At 49.2% G+C, this 19645-nt stretch overlaps 1 protein-coding gene and 1 pseudogene across 3 annotated transcripts in view; one reads left to right on the top strand and one right to left on the bottom strand.

Moving 5' to 3' along the window:
* MYO1C (myosin IC) overlaps positions 1 to 16204 on the top strand; it is a 45249-nt gene extending 29045 nt beyond the window's left edge. For all 3 annotated transcript variants that reach the window (XM_021007013.2, XM_021007015.2, XM_021007014.2), the window contains exons 15-32: positions 1703 to 1797; positions 1948 to 1994; positions 2395 to 2475; positions 2828 to 2933; positions 3495 to 3612; positions 6490 to 6603; positions 6701 to 6777; positions 8398 to 8466; positions 8642 to 8726; positions 9197 to 9356; positions 10412 to 10495; positions 11623 to 11716; positions 12124 to 12179; positions 12729 to 12864; positions 13312 to 13382; positions 13846 to 13943; positions 14059 to 14158; positions 14713 to 16204. In XM_021007013.2, coding sequence (XP_020862672.1) covers positions 1703 to 1797; positions 1948 to 1994; positions 2395 to 2475; positions 2828 to 2933; positions 3495 to 3612; positions 6490 to 6603; positions 6701 to 6777; positions 8398 to 8466; positions 8642 to 8726; positions 9197 to 9356; positions 10412 to 10495; positions 11623 to 11716; positions 12124 to 12179; positions 12729 to 12864; positions 13312 to 13382; positions 13846 to 13943; positions 14059 to 14158; positions 14713 to 14739 — 1618 coding nt within the window. In that variant the 3' untranslated portion in view covers positions 14740 to 16204. The remainder of the gene's footprint in view (positions 1 to 1702; positions 1798 to 1947; positions 1995 to 2394; positions 2476 to 2827; positions 2934 to 3494; positions 3613 to 6489; positions 6604 to 6700; positions 6778 to 8397; positions 8467 to 8641; positions 8727 to 9196; positions 9357 to 10411; positions 10496 to 11622; positions 11717 to 12123; positions 12180 to 12728; positions 12865 to 13311; positions 13383 to 13845; positions 13944 to 14058; positions 14159 to 14712) is intronic.
* Positions 16205 to 18678: 2474 nt separating this feature from the next.
* LOC144457481 (large ribosomal subunit protein eL30 pseudogene) lies at positions 18679 to 19031 on the bottom strand (annotated as a pseudogene).
* Positions 19032 to 19645: the final 614 nt, after the last annotated feature.

A 19645-nucleotide genomic window follows, 5' to 3' on the forward strand; every position in this document is an offset into this window, starting at 1 on the left:
GTAGGCAATGGGGTTTAGTGACTTGCCCAGGGTCACACAGCTAGTAAAGTGTTATGTGTCTGAGGCCGGATTTGAGCTCAGGTCCTCCTGAATCCAGGGTCGGTGCTCTATCCACTAAGATGGACTTTTAAAAAGGCAAATTCTAAATGATCTGGCTTGCTTTAAGCATGATCATTTTGAATTGTATTTGTTGGTATTTAATTTTAGAATAAAATGTCTTAATTATTGTTATTACTACTAACAACATTATTATTACTATTATTCTTCAAATCTTTCTTGGAGAAGACAGACAAGACACGGGAGCGTAAACTTTTTCGCAAATGAGGAATGAAAAGGTTTTTATTTTGCTTTTCCTCAGATTTGTAGTTCTCTTGGATTTTTTTGTTGGTATTTTAATAATTTTTACTGTTGTGATCATTACTAATAATCCAAGTATTATTATGTGCCTTTTATGTGTCTGCACTGTGCTATGTGTTAGGGATAGAAAGGTAATAAGAAAGCAGACCCCACACGAGAGGAGCTGATATTCTTTTAGGGGAAGCAACATGTCTATGGAGAATTAAATATAAAGTATATACAAAGCAATTTCTGATGGGTGGACCTTAGTCTAAAATTAATTATTTATTTTTATTAACAATATAACAGGAACTTCAGAGGGCACCACAAAAAGCTGCAATAGAAATAGACAAATAGGAGGTATGGGGATGATAGTGATAGGAATAAGGGGGGCAGGGAGAGGGGAGCTGGCCAGGGATGGGAACTCTGGAATCCCCGGGATGCTGAGTGGAGCTATAGGACAACACTCTCTTATATACTTCATAGTAACAGTGGTCATGTTGGTTTGATTATTGATCCTAAGAGGGCAGAGAGGGGAAGCAGAGCAGCAGATGGTGAGGCCCTGGTCCTGGCTGGCCCATGGTCCAGGCAGGAGTTACTGGAGCCCTGAGGCTTGCCTGGCTCTGTCTGCCCTGCCTTCCTCACGTTCCTGTTGGCAGGCTTAAACAAGAGCCCAAGAAAGCATCATGTGACAGTTGCTTTCAGAAGTGAGGGATCATCGTTCATAGATGTAGCGCTGAAAGGGACCTTGGAGGCCATGTGGTCTAACCTCTTCATTTTACAGAGAGGGAAACTCAGGCTTAGAGAGGCGAAATTACTTGTTCCAAGCTGCACAGGTAACAAATCCTCCCACTCTTTAGGTTGCACCCCGTTGCCCACCGCCAGAGCCAGGCTCTTTTGGACTCAGCCTCTTCTCTATTTTGAGGCATGCTTCACGATGTCCAACTTTCACATGGCATTCTCTCCTCTTGTAGTCAAATTTCCACTCCTAGAGCCCCAGATGTTCTTTAGGGCTCAGCCCAAGCACCATAGTCTACAGACCTTTCCCGATTCTCCCCAGCCCAGCTGGCAGTGCCATCCCCATCAGAAATGGCCATGTATCTACCCATGTCCGTTCATGTCTGTCTCCCCTAAATAGGACGCAAATTCATGGAACACAGAAGCTCTTTGGCTTTTATTTCTTCTCGGTATGCCCAGTGCCTGGCCCGACAGAGACACTTAATAAATTCTTATTGATGAACTGAATCTGAACTTGGCCACGGTGGCAAGGCTTCAACCAAAGTCTCTCTGGGAACCCCAGCTCTGAAGAGCAGCACCTTGAGCCACCTTCTCACCACCTGCCCTTTTTCCTCTTCCCCTCCCCTAGTCACAAGTTGGCTGACCAGCGGACAAGGAAATCCTTGGGTCGAGGTGAATTCCGTCTTTTGCACTATGCCGGGGAGGTGACCTACAGTGTGACAGGTAAGTGACTGGCTGGGGCCCACAGGGCACAACCCCTCCCCCTCCTGCCTGACTCATCCCGTTTTCTTGGCTTTGCCTTTGAAATGTGGCACTCGTTCTGCTGGGACCTTCTCTCCTCCCAAACCCTGTTTCCTGTGTTCCTCTCGCCAGGGTTTCTGGACAAGAACAACGACCTCCTGTTTCGTAACCTGAAGGAGGTAAGCAGGGCTGGCCCCCGGCAAGGGGAAACAGGTTGGCACACTGGGGCTGGGGCTTTTTATCTTTGGCTGAAGGACAGCTTTTCTTTGACTAAACAAAAGTGCAGAGGACATAAAATAAAGACTCATGGGAACACTTGAACAAATACAGAAGGCACCTACAGACTCACATGGCCCCCTCTTTTCTACCGTTGTCCCAAGGTCCTTCTGACTCACTATTCGCCCCATGGTTTAGGCTCCCCTAAGAAAGGAAATGAACATCAGGGGACGCCTAGACCTTCCACCAATATCAAGAGGGGATTGTTTCTTTTTTTTTCTGGAGCAGGGATACGGAAAGCTCTGACTCTCCCGCCTCCCACGGGGGATATCCCTCCTCAGTGTCTTCCCTTCCTTCCCACAGACCATGTGCAGCTCTGAAAACCCCATCCTGAGCCAGTGCTTCGACAGGAGCGAGCTCACAGACAAGAAGAGGCCGGAGACGGTGCGAGCACATCAGGGGCTGTGAGAGGAGACTGTGTGTGTCTCTGTGTGTGTGTGTGTGTGTGTGTGTGTGTGTGTGTGTGTGTGTGTGTGTGTGTGTGTCTGTCTGTCTGTCTGTCTGTCTCTGGGACTGTGCAGGGCTCGGCTCCTTCTCCCCAGGACTCAGTGGGATGTCAGACTACATTCTTTCTCCCCTTACCTCCCACCGTATTCCCCCAATGACTCCATCATCTTCCCCATCCCCAAGCCCATAGACCTTCCCTTTCCTTCTGACCTTTTTTTGTCTCTAGTTCTTAGCACTGTGCCTGGCACATAGTAGGTGTTTCATAAATGCCTGTCACCTTGACTTGCAGGCAGCCACGCAGTTTAAGGCGAGTCTGTTCCAATTGGTTGAGATCCTCATGTCCAAAGAACCTGCCTATATTCGCTGTATCAAGCCCAATGACGCCAAACAGCCAGGTGAGGGGAGACACCCCTTCCCTGCCTCCCACCTGAGTGCACCCCACTCACTATCCTGTTTCTCTCCTGGGAAGACCAGGAATGTCAGAGCTGGAAAGGAGCCCGCTCCCCTCTGCCCCCAAAGTGTCAAAAGAAGGAAACTCGGCATGAACGCTTTCTCCCCAGCTTTTATCTTTGGGTCTCCTCTTCACTGAGGATACTTGCTTTGAGCAAACCCAGCAGCCCTCTGCTCCTGGGATGGGCCCTTCTCCATCTGGAGAGTTGGGGGTGGTTTTTAGTGAGTCCGAGGACTGTCATCAAGTCCCAGCCCTGACACTTCTTAGTGGCCGAGTCCGACTTGAGGGTGGCATCTGTTGTAACCAAGCCATTTCCTCACTGACAGGACCCTCATTTGGGACCACACCAGACTTGCAGAGTACAGGGAGGTGGGATTGGCCCAGACTTCATGGATCTGTCCTTGTCTCTATCCAGATCTCCCTCCAGTGCCCCCATTTTCCGGATGTGAGAACTGAGGCCCAGATGGTTGGTTAAGTGATTTGCACTCTCTCTCCCCCTCCCCAGGTCGGTTTGACGAGGTGCTTATCCGACACCAGGTGAAATATCTGGGGCTGCTGGAGAATCTGCGGGTCCGGAGAGCCGGCTTTGCCTATAGGCGCAAATATGAGAACTTCCTCCAGAGGTGTGTGGGGCTGGAAGAAGATGGGAGGGTGTGGCTTGGGGAGCAGGGGAAGCACCAGGGAATGGGAAGGACAGAGGCTGGCGGTTCAGAGATTTATTTATTTGTTTGTTTATTTAGGTTTTTTTGTTAGGCAGTGGGGTTAAGTAAGACAGCTAGTGAGTGTCAAGTGTTTGGTCTGAGGCTGGATTTGAACTCAGGTCCTCCTGACTTCAGGGCCAGTGCTCTATCCACTGCGCCACCTGGCTGCCCTTGTTCAGAGATGTAGAGATAGAAAGGAGGGAGGAGCAGAGTCCATTTGAACAGGCACTGAATTTGGGAGGCAAAGAATCTGAGTTCAGATCCCAACTCTTCCATTTGCTTTGTGACTTTGGGCAAGCACCATGCCCTCTCTGGGCCACAGCTGGGAAATATGGGGGTTGAACTTGCTGGCCTTTGAGGTCTGTTGCTTGACAAAGTGGGTAGAGTATTGGACTTGGGGTGAAGAAGATCTCGGTTCAGATCCTGCCTCTGTCACTTAGCAGCTGTGTGATTCTAGATGAGTTACTTAGCCCCTGTGAGCCTCAGTTTCCTTTTCTGTAAAATGGGGACAGTAATAACAACCCAAGTCACAGGGTTATTGTGAAGAGCAGATGAGCTAATCTTATAAGGGCTTTGGTAGACCTTAGAATGCTAAGGATTTTTGTTGCTTTTCACTCATTTTTCAGTTGTGTCCAACTCTCTGTGATCCCATTTGGGGTTTTCTTGGTAAAGATACTGGAGTGGTTTGCGATTTCCTTCTCCAGCTCATTTGACAAATGAGGAAACTGAGGCAAACAGAGTGAAGTGACTTGACCAGGGTCACGCTGTGAGGCGGGATTTGAACTCAGGTCTTCCTGACTCCAGGCTCAGTGCTCCATGCACTGCATCACCTAACCATCCAGATGAGGATTCAAAGGCAAAAATAAAGCAGCCCCCACTCAGAAGGAAGTGACATTCTTCAAGTGCCATACAAACACCAGCCATTGTCTGTTAGCCTGTGATTTTGTCACCCGACTTTTAGATGAGTGAACTGAGCCCCAGAGAGGCCAAGTGACTTACCCAAAGTCACACAGGGAGTAAGGAGCTGAACCAGAATTCGAACCCAGCTCCAGAGTCAGCGCCCTTTCCCTTATGCTGTTGTCCCATAGGTAGTAAATGGTAAAGGCAGGATTCGAACCCAGGTCTTTGGAATCCAAATCCAGTTTGCTTTCCACAACTCTGTAGGAGCTTATATATGTGGGTGTTTTGTATGTGTGTATTATATGTACATGTTTACATGTGTAGGGTATGTATGTAGTTCTCTGTGTCTGTATATGTGTGTAGATAGGTCTGTCTCTATGTATGTAGAGACATTCTGAAGGCGCTTTCCCCCTCGGGGTTTTCCTGGCAGTCTCCCCATCCTCACCAAGGCCATTCACTCTTAAGTAATCTTGTACCTACTGTCCCAGCAGCCCCCCAGCTTTCGGGCTAGCACGCACTGTCTCCTCTTGGAGAATTGGTGGAGTCTGGGGACCTGTCCTCAAGGCCCAGCCCTGACGCCTTAGGTATCATAGAGTTTAAAGCTGGAAAGGACCTTGGAGACATTAGTGGCCTCCTGATTTTACAGCTGAGAAAACTGAGGTTCAGATTAAGAGACTTCAGATCACAGCCTCATACCCTAGATCTGAAGCCGGAAGGGACCATAGAGGCAACTGAGTCTAACCTATTTTTTTAAATAATATTTTCCCCAGTTACACGTAAAGATAATTTTTAACATTCATTTTAAAAAATTTTTGAGTTCTAAATTTTTCTCCCTCCCCTTCTCCCTCCCTAAAATGGGAAACACTTTGATATAGGTCTAATCTCCTAATTTTCCAGAGGCAGAAGCTGAGGCCCAGAGAGGTAAAGTCCTTTAAGCCAGGGTTACACTGGTAGTCCTGGTCTTAAGCCTGGATTTGAACCCGGGTCTTCCTCACTCCAAATCCAGCCTTCTGTGCCTACTGCATCTCTGTGGGATCATGGGCAAGCCTCTTCACCATGCTTTCTTGGGGTCACATTGGCGTGAGCGGCAAAGCTGGGCCCACAGCCCAGGCCTCCCCCACTGGACTCCCTCTGTCCATGTGGTTATTTGAGGTAGATTAAGGGTCAGGGGCCAAGAGCCCAGAGCCCAGGGTTTGGACCCCCAAAGCGGAAGGGGCCGTTTGGGTTCTAGCCAGGGACACGTGGGCTCACGCATGCACACATGCATATACACACACTCAGTGACACACACATGCTTTCTCATATCACACACATGCACACACTCAGTTCACACACACACACTCTCTCATATCACATACATATACTCCCCCCACTCTCACGCACACTCACACTTTCTCATGTCACACACACAGTCACATGCACACACACTCAGTCACACTCATATGTACTTTCTCTCATATCACACACATGCACTCCCCCCACACTCTCACACACACTTAAACTTTCTCATATCACATGCACACACATAGTCACACTCAACACTTTTTCATATCACACACACTTACTCAGTCACACTCACACACTTTTTCTCATATCACACACATGCGCTCCCCCCCCCACATACTCCCCCCATACGCGGTCATATGTACTGTCATAATTCACACACTTTCTTATATGTCACATTCACTCAGTCACACTCACACACATTTTCTCATATCAAACACATACACAGCCACACACACACTCTCCCATACACTCTCAGTCACATGCTCTGTCACACTCACACTTTCTTCCATCTCACACACTGAGTCACACACACTGCCACACTCAGTCGGTCACACACCCCTTCTCTCTCCAGAGTGGTGAACGAGGCTAGCGCTCACTCTGTCTCCTCTGCAGGTACAAGTCCTTGTGTCCAGAGACGTGGCCCACCTGGGACGGGCGGCCGCAGGATGGGGTGTCGGTCCTGATCCAGCACCTTGGCTACAAGCCTGAGGAATACAAGCTGGGCAAGTGAGTAGTCAGGCCCCGCTGGGGCCTCGCACAGGGGGCTGGGGGAGAGCGGCTGCTGGTGGCTGTGGCCACACTGCATCCTCCTTCCCTCCTCCAGAACCAAGATCTTCATCCGCTTCCCCAAGACGCTTTTTGCCACAGAAGACGCTCTGGAAGTGAGGAAGCAGAGCCTGGGTGAGAGTCCTTGGGGTGGGGCCAGGGTGGCTCTGTCATCCTGGCTTCGGTCCCGTCCTTTTGGATTCCATCTTTATCCAGTCCCACCATCTCCATACAGCCCCGGTTCTAGAGTCAAAGGACTTGGATTCAAATCCCCACTTTTGATGACTTCGGGCAAATGGCTTTACTCAGGCACTTAGTAGCTGTGTGACTCGGGGCAAGTCACTGCCTCAGTTTCCTTATCTGTAAAGTGAAGAGGTTAGACCGGATGATCTTCAAGATAGAAATCTGACCCCATGGCCTCCCAGGGCTTCAGTTTCCTCACTGGTGACGTCTTAAGATTCCTTAATGGCTTCACTCCCCTTCACTCTCCGTCTTCTCTTCTGTAAAATGGGGGTTGAACCAGACAGCCTCTTTGGACCCTTCTAGCTCCGCAGCTAGGCTGGGATCTCCCCTTCAGGAAGCTGGCCTGAGCAGGTAACTCTTGGGTCTGTAGTCAGAGAACATGGGTTCAGATCTTACCTGGGTGACCTTGGACAAGTCACTCTCAGATGGCCTCAGAGTTCTCTCACAGCTCTCAGCTTCTGCTCCCACCCTGACCGGGCCTCGGAAGCTTTCTCCGCTGGCTTCCGTAGCATCTTTGGTCGACACTAACCAGAGTGTTCCCGGCAGCCCTGAGATGTGGGGAGTGCAAAGGATGCTCGCCTCACAGGGAAGCCCAGGGTTAGAGTGCGGCCCTGCCAGGCCCAGAAGGGCTCCAAAGCCAGATCTCCGGACTCCCAAGGCCGCTACTCTTGCCAGGACGGTGTGCTGCTTCCTCTCTGTGCTGGCTTTAGAACTTGCCTTTCTTTTCTTGTTGGTCTGAACCTGTGGGATCACTAGTATTGGGAACTCCCCGTTCAGAAATTAGTTCCTTCAATGCAGGCGAGCATCTTTTCTGCAGCCGTGGGGTTTTAGAGAGGCTCCTAGGGGCGCCAAGAGGCGACTTTGTGAGAATCACGCAGTCTGAGGCTAGCCTTAAACTCGGGGCCTCCCGCCTCCCCGGCCAGCTGTCTGCCAATCACTCTTTGTTGTCTCTCCGTTGGTTGCTTTTGGCTGGTCTTTCTCTGGTTGTTTTAGCTGTGTCTGACTCTGTGACCCTATTTGGGGTTTTCTTGGCCAAGATATTGAAGTGGTTTGCCATGTCCTTCTCCAGCTTATTTTACAGATGAGGAAACTAAGGCAAACAGAGTTAAGTGACTTGCTCAGGGTCACACAGCTAGTGAGTATCTGAGTTCACATTAGAACTCGGGTCTTCCCAACTCCAGGCCCTACACTCTCTCTTCAACTAGAGGTAAACTCGTCAGAGCCGGGGACAAAGCTGGTTTACAGGTTTTGGTGAGACCCAAAGGTTATCTACTTTGGGCCTGTGCAATTGGAAGAATAAGAGAATCATAGATTTGGAGATTAAAAGAACCAGCTCATTCTGTAGATGAGGAAACTGAGACCGAGAGAATTAGGTGCCTTGCCCAAGGTTACCTGACTAAAAAGGTGGGATTTGAACCCAGACCCTCTTGACTCTGGGACAAAAGCTCTTTTCGCTCTAAGACAATGCTAATGATGAGTAAATGTTTGTTCATTGGCTTTCTGAAATCCCAGCCACAAAGATCCAGGCGTCATGGAGGGGATACCATTGGAGACAGAAATTCTTACGAGTGAAGCGTGCAGGTTAGTAGATCTGGTGGAGGTAGGGGAGAGGAGAGGAGAATTGACGGTTCAAGGAGGGGGCTCAGAGTCTTTTCTTGCCATCTGAAGCCAGAGGCCCAGATCCTTTGGGATGAGAGCCCAAGGTCAGGGTTGTCCTTAGACAATGGAGGTGAGCAGTCATCTGTTCACTCTACAGCTATCTGTATCCAGTCATGGTGGCGGGGGACCCTGGGCCGGAGGAAAGCGGCCAAGAGGAAACAGGCAGCCAACATGATCCGACAGTGAGTTTGGGAGGTCCCTGATAGCGTCCCCCATTGGGACTGGGGAGGAGGGGTTGGCTTTCTGTATTGGGAGTGATCCCTGCAATTGGGAGCAGATCACCAGTGATGGGTCCCCATCATGACAATGGGATGTTGTGTGTTGGGAAAAGTCTCTAGACCAGGATTTCAGTCTCAGCTGGGTAGCCTTGGGCAGGGCTCCAAGTTACTCATCTGTAAAATGGGCCTCATTCCTTACAGATGGGATGTAGGCTCACATAATCATAGCTCTAGAGTTGGAAATGACCTCAGAGGTCCTGTGATCCAGCCTCCTCATTTTACAGAGGAGGAAACTGAGGTCCAAATGCCTTGTCCACAATTACACAGGAAGTAAGCAATTGGAAGAGGATTTGAACCTAGGTTTTTAGGAGGAAAATCCTCAGTGAGCTGTTTTCATTAACATGCTGACCTCCATCCCTCCCTCTCTTCCCAAGGCTAATCCAAGGCTTCATCCTTCGCCGTGCACCCAGGTGCCCTGAAAATGCCTTCTTCTTGGATTTTGTTCGGTGTTCCTTCCTGCTGAATCTGCGGCGGCACCTGCCCCGGAACGTGCTGGACAAAACGTGGCCCACCCCTCCTCCTGCCCTGCATGAGGTCCGAGGAGGCTGGACAGTGTAGAGGCCAAGCAGTGTGATAGGCTCGGAAGGGGGAAATGCTTGGGGTCCATTTGAAACTCAGACACTTACTAGCTGTGTGACTCTGGGCAAGTCACTGCCTCAGTTACCTTATCTGTAAAGTGAAAAGGTTAGACTGGATGACCTTCAAGATAGAAATCTGACCCCGTGGCCTCCCAGGGCTTCAGTTTCCTCACTGATGACGTCTTAAGATTCCTTAAATTCTCAATTTCACATCCCATGTTCCTCCGGGAACTGATCTAACCCTAATTCGTTAGTGAGTGCTGACCCAGCCCTGCACTGGACACTGCTGAGGTCCAGGCCTTCAGCTTAAGAACAAGTTGGCATGACAAAACACCCACGCCATAGAGAACATAGTAGTAGAAAGCAGTAGGCCCACTGGAGTTTGGAGAGGAAGGTGTTTAAAAATTGAGAACATTTATAGCCACGTTGGACCTCAGGCATCTACTTCAACCCTCTTGTTTTAACAGATGGGAAAACTGAGATCCTAAGAAGTCACATGATTTTTTTCCTAAGGTCCCACAAGTAGTAAGGAGCAAAGGTAGGATTTGAATCCAGGACCTTCTGGCTTCAACTTCATAGGATCATAGGTTTTGAGCTGGAAGAGTTCTTCTAGACCAATGGTGTCAAACTCAAACAGAAACCAGATCCCTCACATATTGACTTAGAAAGCCACAAAGTGACGTGGATTGGGTTTTTTTTAATTGATTTTGTGAAATATTTCCCAATTACATTTTAATCTCTGTTCTAGACTAGCCCCTTTGTTTTACAGGTGAGGAAACTGAGGTCCTGAGGATGCAGGGACTTGCCTGAGGTCACAAGGATAGTGGTGTCAGGTCCAGGATTGGAACTTGGGTCCTCGTTGGGGGCTGGAGTCATGAACGAGACACACAGGACAGTCCGAGGTCCCCAGCTCCATCCTTGGGCTCTTTCCCCAGGGACATCTGTCCACAGCCCCCAGCCAACCTTTCCCCTCCCTCCTGCTCCCTCTAACTTCATTTCTTGTCCTCCCAGGCTTCCGAGCAGCTGAGGGAGCTATGTATGAGAAACATGGTGTGGAAATACTGCCGGAGTATCAGTTCAGAATGGAAGCAGCAGGTGAGCTGGCTTGCCGGGGGAGGTATGTAGGGGAAGGCAAGGAGCCTGGAGCACAGTGATGGAGACACTTAGCAGAAGTCATGGGGCCACTCAGTCTCGGGGCCAGGACCAGAACCCAGGGACGTTTACTATCCCGGGTGTTATGGAAATCAAGAGAAAGACAGGTGCTGAGCACAGAGCAGGATGGGGCCAAAGGGTCGTAAACAGAGTTGGCAAAGACCTTCTGGTTCTTTCATTTTACAGATGAGTAAACTGAGGCTCAGACAAATTAAGTGACGTGTCCATGGGCACACAGGATATATGTGTCAAAGGCAGCTTATGAACCCTGATTTTCCTAGTTCTGACGCTATCTTCTCTAAACCATTTCTTCCTCTTCAGGATATTATTAGTACTTTAAACATGTTGAATCCCATTGTACTGGGGACATGGGAGGGTAAGAGAAGGTGGGACCTAAGATGAATCTGGAGCTTCCAGATCTGGTCCTTTGTCTGTTTCCCCACTGACATCTCAGAAAGAGGGTACATTTCTTAATCAAGAAAAGCTCAGGGGGCAGCTAGGTGGCACAGTGGATAGAGTACAGGCCCTGAAGTCAGGAGGACCTGAGTTCAAATCTGGCCTCAGAACAGACACTTGATACTTACTAGCTGTGTGACCCTGGGCAAGTCACTTAACCCCAATTGCCTAAGAAGAAAAGAAAAGAAAAGAAAAGAAAAGCTCAGAGCATTTAGTATTGGTGGTGCGTTATTATTGAAGCAGTGAAGTATACTAGGAGTCAGGGAAACCTTAGTTCAAATCCTATTTCAGACACATGCTAGCTCTGTGGCCTTGGGCAAGTCACTGAACCTTGATATGCCTCAGTTTCCCCATCTGTAAAGTAGAATAATCGTAGCACCTGTCTCCCAGGATTGTTGAGGAACAAATGAGTGAATCTGTGTTAAGTGCTTTGCAAACTTTAAAGTGCTATAGAAATGATAGCAATTATTAAAATGCCTACTGTGTGCAAGGCAATATGCTAGGCACTGGAGATGCAAGAGGAAGAACTGAAAAACAGAAGCTTATGTTATACCAAAGGATGAGGGTGTGGCACTGTTGAGCTGTTGGTCAGGAACCCCCTCTTGTCTCAATAGCTGCATCAGAAAGCTGTGGCCAGTGAGGTTTTCAAGGGCAGGAAAGATAACTATCCTCAGAGTGTCCCCAGACTCTTCATCAACACTCGGCTTGGTATGACATTCCACCCTCCCACCACCCCTTCCCCATAATGCCCCTTTCCCTGGGCCTCCCTTCCCCATGACGTCCCTTTCCCTGGGGCCCCCCTCCTCATGACACTCCTTTCCCTGGGCCCCTTATCTCCATCCCTTTCTCTGGGCCCCTCCTTCCCTATAATTCCCCTTTCTCTGGGCCCCCCTTCCCCATGACGCCCCTTTCTCTGCCCCCCTTCCCTATAATTCCCCTTTCCGTGGGCCCCCTTCTCTATGACGTCACTTTGTCTGCCCCCGCTTCCCTTGTCCACTATCCCACTTGACTAACTTCCTACTTCACTTCCACTTGAGTTTTCTTCTTTCTCATTTCCTTCCAATATCGACTTCCTCCAGCAGTTTTCCCACCTCCCATCTCTCTGTCTTTTCTAGCTGCTGATGAGATCAGCCCCAAAGTGCTCCAGGCCCTAGGCAGTGAGCCTGTCCAGGTGAGCCTCCTGTTTGGGATCCCAGAGAAAGAAGCAGGAGGGAACTATGGGAGCAGGACTGATGGTGGCAGTTCAAAACTATGTCGAAACCCAGTTAAGAGCTCTCAGAATGGGAAGCAAGAGGAATGGCAGGAGAGCCAGTCAATAAGTATTTATTAAGCACCTATCATATCCTAGCCCCTGGGAATACAAGTACCATCCTGCTCATAAGGAGCTAATACTCTAGTGGGGTGGGAGAAGTAAGAGATAGTCTGAGAAGAGAAGTGAGAGGTCATAGTGGACCACACAGAGTCCAGCACTCTGTTTACTCAGTTCCTTCCTGGAGGCCTGCTCCCACAGTGTTCACCTTCAGTGCCATTTCATCCAATCCTGCGTTCTGTTCTTTTTGGAATATGAAGGGATAATGGAATGACCCCCAGATGGGACTGAGGGAGAGGAGTGGACCCAGGGGAGTCAGAAACTTGGAGGTGTTTTGTTCCATGGAGATTGGAAGGCTCTGAGAAGGACCTGGGCCACCAGAGAGTAGTCTAACAGTGCCTTTCCCTCCAGTACGCGGTGCCTGTGGTCAAGTATGACCGGAAGGGCTACAAGCCTCGGGCCCGGCAGCTGCTGCTGACCCCTGGTGCTGCGGTCATTGTGGAGGAGGCTAAGGTCAAACAGAGGATTGAATACGCCAACCTGACCGGTAAGGGGCCACCCAGAGAGACTGGGCCAGGCTGTCTTCACGCTGTGCCATCTTGACTGAGGATGGGCTGGGGGCAAAGGCCCAGGGAATGCCAGCTCTGGTCAGAGGACCTGGCTTCCGATCCGCCTCGGGGACATCAACCCTGTGTGACCTCAGACGCATCCCCAGCCTCCCCAGGCCTCTGTCTTTCGATCTGTTAAATGAAGGGGGGTTGGCCTAGGTGTGGCCTCTGAGGGGTCTGTGGATCCCAGGTAGCCTGTGGAGAGGACGCCCAAGGGCTCACACCCCATCCCCATCTTCGTGTTGTTCTCAGCCTCCCTCGTCCTCTGGCATCTCACCAGGGCAGCCTTTCCCAGTCCCCTTTGCTCAGCAAGCCCAGCCCTGTGTGGAGATGGAGGGGGTGGGGAGACAGTATCCCGCTGACCATCCTGACCTTTCCCCCACCAGGAATCTCCGTCAGCAGCCTAAGTGACAGCCTTTTCGTCCTCCACGTGCAGAGAGAGGACAACAAGCAGAAGGTGTGGGGGTTGGGCTGGGGGCTGAGCTTGTTACATCCCCTCCTCCTCCTCCCACCGGCCCTCAGGAGACTTATGGGAATTCCTCTACAGACATGGAGGAAAAGGAGGGAGGAAGAGAACACACCTCTGACCTTTCTGCACCCGTCACTCAGTAATCATTTATTAGGTGCCTACTGTTTACTAGTCACTGCACTAGGTACTGTATAGGCAAAGAAAGGCAAAAACAATTCCTGCCCTCAGGGAGCTTACATTCTATAATTCCCCCTGAAAACCCCTCTTCCCTGCTCCCCCTGGCTTCATGGTTTGTGATTTGGAGCTCCTCCCCCACTGCCGTATAGAGGGCCTCCTGGAATCGCTGTATCTTACAGATCTTGGGGGTGGGGATGCCCTGGCTGCGGAGCTGCAGGACTCCAGGCGTGGAGAGGCTAAGCATCTCTTTCTGCCTACCTCCTGGGTCTTTTAGGGGGATGTGGTACTCCAAAGTGATCATGTGATCGAGACGATAACCAAGTTGGCCCTCAATGCAGACCGAGTCAACTGCATTAACATCAACCAGGGCAGGTAAGCCCAGGCTTCGGTGAGAGGAGCTTTGGAAGGGCTGGTGGGGAAAGGGAGCGAGGGGATAACAGATGGGGGCCTGTCCCATCTTGGATCTCATCAAGCCCTTCCCCACTAGCATCACCTTTGCTGGTGGCCCAGGCAGAGATGGTATCATTGACTTCACCCCTGGCTCTGAGCTCCTTATCGCCAAGGCCAAGAATGGGCACCTTGCCGTGGTGAGTGAAGGGGGTTGGGATGTAGGACCCCTCTGGTCCTGGGCTTCTGATGGCCCCTTTCGGGGGGATCACCCTGCCCCAGATACAGCCTCTTCACCTTCCTCTCATAATCCTGGCCTGCCTTGGAATGGCTGGTTGTTGAGATTGGGGGGGCTTGAGCCTACTGTATCAAGAGAACCTCGGGCCCCGTAGGATCCCTCAGAACAAAGTGGATGCCGAACCACACACAGTAACATTAGCGTAGCAGAAAGAACATCAGAAAACTTGGGCTCGAAACCCAACCTCGCCACTTACTAGCTCAGCCAATTGCCAAGGCTCCATTGACCTCTAATTTTCATTGTTTATAAAATGGGGCTGCTGTTCCCTGCTCTGCCTACCACCCAGGGTGAGGAAGGCATGACTGTGCTTTGTAAGCTGTTGAACACCCTCCAGATGGGGGGTGGGGGTGGGGAGGTCACCTGCGAGGGGCTCTCATTGATCCCTTGAGCTCGGTCCCCTCAGTAGATGAGTGAGGTCAGGGCTGCCTCTGAGTGTCCTCTGCTACCCCTCTGCAGGTCGCTCCCCGGCTGAATTCCCGATGATGATGATGGACCCCGTCCGTCGGGACGCTCTTCCTGCCCCTCCACCATGCCTGCTTTGCTCACCCGCTTGCTGCTGCCCTATCCCCCTTCATGGTAACCAAAGACTCTCACTTCCGTGCTTGGAAAACTGGGTGCATCCTGGGTCTGAAGGGGGGCCCATGTGGCGCCTGCCTTCTGTTCCCTGATCCCTCCTCCCCGCCCACATCCCAACCCCCACATCAGCTCCACGGTGGACGTGGGGGGAATAGTAGGACAATGGGGAGCTATGTCAGGAGCGGGGCTGAGGGATGACGGGGGCCAGGGCAGAGCCCCATGACCGATGCCAAACCAGTGGGAGGAGACATTTTGCTGAGGTTGTTTTTTTCTGCTGAGTCATTTTGATGCTTTGTATGAGATAATTTTTTTTTTAAAGCCATCATTCCTGCCACCAAGACACGCTGGATGTGATCTGGCCAGCCCTGCAGGGGGGCAATCAGAGGGCTGGAGGTGGGAGGAAAGGTGGGGTCCAGCTGCCCTCTCACCCCACCCCAGAACCAGTTACTCCATCGCATCTCCTCTTCCCCACCCGTGCCCATCGTTCACTCCCAGGGACACCCCTCAGTTTCCCTTCATCGCTGGCCACAAGGGGCTGGGACCCGAATTTGTTCTACTGCTCCTCTATGCCTTAGTGAGGCCCTGCCCACCTGAGACCTCTTTCCCAGAGGGACCGAGGCACCTCCCCCAGCAAACACACACCTAGGAATTAGCCCCTATGATAAGCTCCTAACTCTGCCTGGGGCAGGGGGAGGGGATATCTTGAAACAAACCGGGTGGAGGTGGTGACAGCTTAGAGTGATGGGCAGTGTGGGGAGCCTAGTGGGAAGAACCCTGGCAGAGCTCTCAGAGGACCTGGGGCTCTGTTACCTGTGTGACCTTGGGCAAACCACTTCATCCCTGGGCCTCACCTTCCTCTTCTGCAAAGCCGAGATCATAGGACCACTCAAAGGGATTTTAGGGGCCATCCAAGCTCCCCTCTTAACTCACATTATGTGATTATGGGGGCCCAATGGTGCTTATTCTGAAGCCCCTGCCCAATGGAAAATGGGGCCCTCATATCCTAGTTCAAAACCCCTCAACACCTAGAATCAATAGCCAATATGGGTAGTTTGGAGAATAGGGTTGGGTTTTGGGTATAAATAGAAGGGAGGAAAATGGTCCTGGGGTCCACAGTGTGACCCTGTTCACTGCTTTGCTGCCCCCCTCCCCAAATCTGTCCTCCTGTAGAGTAAGGGATGACTTTGGGATCAGAAGGAAAGGGGGGTATCACTTATCTCTGCTGCTTCTCCACCCCATTCCCCGCTCCCACCGAGGGTCAGGAGGCCAAGAGACCCTCCAAGCAGCCTGTGTTCTCCCTGGGGATCCCCGGGACATCGCTGACACTTGCAACCCCAGCCAACACTAAATAAAGCAATTATGTTTTTGCAAATGTTTGCCTGTGGTTGTGGAGGGTGGATGGGAGGTAAGCTGGGTTGGGGGTATTTCTCCCTAGATGGGACCCTGAAGAGAAGGGGGTACTGGTAGGCAGGTCACCTAGCTGTACCTTCGGTGGAATAGAGAAGATCTGTTCACACCCCGCTTTCTGGTGTTGGAGTGAGGAAAGAGGCCAAGTAGAGAAGGGAAGGCTTCCCATCATGGGGAAAGGCACCGAAAAGGGAGATATGGAATGTTATGTATCAGGAATAAGCAGGTCGGCCAGTTTGGCTGATTCATAAAATGTGCGAGGAGAAATAAGATAGATTCATCTTAGAAAAGTAGGCTGAAGCCAAACTATAGAAGGCTTAAGTGCTAAGGGGAGGTGTTTCTATTTTCTAAAGGCTAGGGAGCCTTTAGAAGCTTATTAAGTAGAGGAGCAATACAACCAGACCTCAGGCTCAAATGATATAGAATATGTAAAGCCCTTTGCGACTGCTAAATCCATCTATGAAGGTCAGCCACTATTTTGAGTCCAACTCATCTGAGATCACAATACCTTCTATAGTCTCTCCAATGAGTGGTCAAGAGGCCTCTGCTTCAACAGTCCCATCGATGGGGGCTCATCACGATCGGGGATGGTCCTAATTGTGAAGCATGTTTCTGTTAGCATGTTGGCAGAAGTGAGAAAAGATGGGAATAGTTCTTGTCAAAAAGGTTGTGAAAAGACAGGCACATTAAGAATGCACTGTTGGTGGGGGCTGTGAATTGGTCCAATTCTAAAGCAGTTTGGAATTACGCAAAAAAAAATGACTAAAATGTCCAAAACTTTTGACCCAGAAGTCCCATTGCTAGGCATCTACCCCAAAGAGGTCAACAAATACGCCAAAATATTCAAGTCGCTCTTTTGTGTCAGCAGTGAATTGGAAACAAAGCAAGTGCCTATCGATTGGGGAGAACGGCTAAACAAATTGTGGTCTATCGATGGTGTTGGAATACTATTGTGCTATAAGAAACAATGAACATGGAGAACAGAAAAGCACAGGAAGAACTAAATGCATTGATGCAAAATGAAGCAAGCAGGAACAGGAAAACTATACGATGTATCATAAAGGGAAAAAACAGCATCAAAATTGAAATTGAATGCTGTGAAATTGTGAGCAAGCTTGGCCCCGAAGAAGTGATATGAGAAGGTGCCTCCCTGCTCCACAAAGGTGGGAGACTATAGGTATGAAACAATACATGCGAGCCAGATGTGGCTGAAGGAATGGATAAAATGAAAATGTATTTCAATAAGCATTTATTAAGTGCCTACTATGGGCCAGGCACTGTCCTAAGAACTGGGGATACAAAGAAAGGCAAAAGACAGTTCCTGTACCCAAAGAGCTCACAGTCTAATGAGGGAGACAGCATGCAAACAACCAAATACAAAAAAGCTTGGGATGGGTTGTAGAGGTGCTGTGCTCCAGACTGAGCATACAAATATAAAAGCAATACAGTTTCTGCCTAGGAGGAGTTAACTTTCTAATAGAGGAAGATAATAGGAAGAATAGTTGCCAGAGAGTAATAAATAATTAATAAAGGAACAAATAAATGAGCATTGATTATTAATATACAATAAATTTGACACATTAAAGTTAATAAATAATATATTGAGTAAGGAAATTAATAAAGGAAGAATAACGGTTGCCAGGCAGGGTGGTCTGGTATGAACAGTCACAGGGATGGTGAATGGAACAATAAAGATAACAGTCAACATGGTGTGTCTTTTCCAGAAGTAATGGTACCATTGAACCACAGTGCCAATAGCAAGGGTATGTCCACAGCCATCACAGCAGGCAGTGGGCTGAAAAGTGCAGTTGAGTCGATATTGAGGTCATATCCAAAGGCCAACCTGGTTGATGTGGTGGGTTGATACATTGATACATTTTAGACAGCTTTGTTTCCTTCTTTTTATTATTTGGTGTAAGGGATGGCATTCTGGGAGAAGGCAGAGGAGGAATATGTTGGGAAATTACTTATGAAAAAACAAAACATAAATAAAAAATTTAAATGAAGTATTTTTGAAAAGAAGACAATTTTTTCTTATGCAAAAGGGGGTGGATCAGGGAAATCCATGATCAAATTCAGGAGATTCCCCAATCAACCTGATGAAATTACAAAAAAAAAAAAAAGAAAAATTACAAAGGCATGGGCCATTGTTTGTCACACTGAAGACTCCCTGAATAAAACTGATGGGATGCAGAGATGTGGGAAATGGCTGATTAAAGCTCAGCCACACCTCTTTGTGATTTATAAAAGCTAGTCGCACTTTAAGATACCCGGATTTTGAGTCTTTGCTGTTTGCTTTTACCTTCCAAAGTTCAGTAAGATGAGTGAGGGAATTCTTCCCCTCACTCCTACCCGTAGTAGGAGCAACAATAGTGATTTCTCTCTCTTTTTTTTTAAACAAGTTACGGCCTGGTTTATTAAAGAATACTTTTGTACAGTTTACTTTTCACTGGTCTGTTCCGGCATGCTTATAATGATATCAGAATCACCTGGATCAATGATAGCTAGGGTACACACTCTGTAGTACTTCCCACATGCTGTACCCAATTCAATGTTATCGCCATTGTAGTGATGTACACCGGTTTTGGCCAACATAGCGTAATATTCAATCTCTGATTTCCTCAAGGCTGGGCAGTTGATGGCTAAGATGACCAATTTGGCTTTGCCTTGTCTGATCATTTTCAGGATCTGTTTGTAGCCTAGCACGTATTTGCTGCTTTTCGTGACCAGCTGGAACCTCGAGTTGATGGACTCCAGCGACTTTTTCATCTTCTTTGCGGCCACCATCTTCCTGCCTGCGGTGCAGGAGGACCCTCAGCCACAGACCTGCCGCGAGGATGGCCAGGAAGCGAGAACAATGGTGATTTCTAACAGAAGCATATGGCAAGGGGAACATGTATGGCTTGTGATCCACTTTGGGTTAGAGGTTCCCATGTCTATTTCAGTTGGACACTGCAGCCTAAGAGGGAGTTCATGGACACTGTTCTTGAATCCCAACCTCTGAGGGAGACAAGAGGGGATTTTTGAATTCTGTTATAGGCATCAGGATGTTGAATTCTAGGCCTAGCAGAGAAGGGAGATTTCTTGGGCAGCACCAGTTTCAAGAGTTGCCTTGTGCATAATGCCAATTTAAAAAATTCCCGAGTTTGGGAGTTCAGGCATTGAACTGCCTAGAAAGAGATTTTCTGATGCATCCTGCTCCTTGGAGAAGGAATAATACAATCTACATGGGTCTTTGCATCCTACCTAGAGAACAAAGTCAATGAGTTACTCACACTGCAAAGATATGATGAAAAGAGATTTGTTTGTTTAAACTCCAAAATATGTCTACCTCTGGAAGAAAATTAAACTACCCTATAGTACTATGAGTGTTGATGAGATTATGGAGGATTCTGGGAAAGAAGGC

The sequence above is a fragment of the Phascolarctos cinereus genome, unplaced genomic scaffold (assembly GCF_003287225.1).
Source record: "Phascolarctos cinereus isolate Bilbo 61053 unplaced genomic scaffold, phaCin_HiC Scaffold_5;HRSCAF=322, whole genome shotgun sequence".
Classification (NCBI taxonomy): domain Eukaryota; kingdom Metazoa; phylum Chordata; class Mammalia; order Diprotodontia; family Phascolarctidae; genus Phascolarctos; species Phascolarctos cinereus.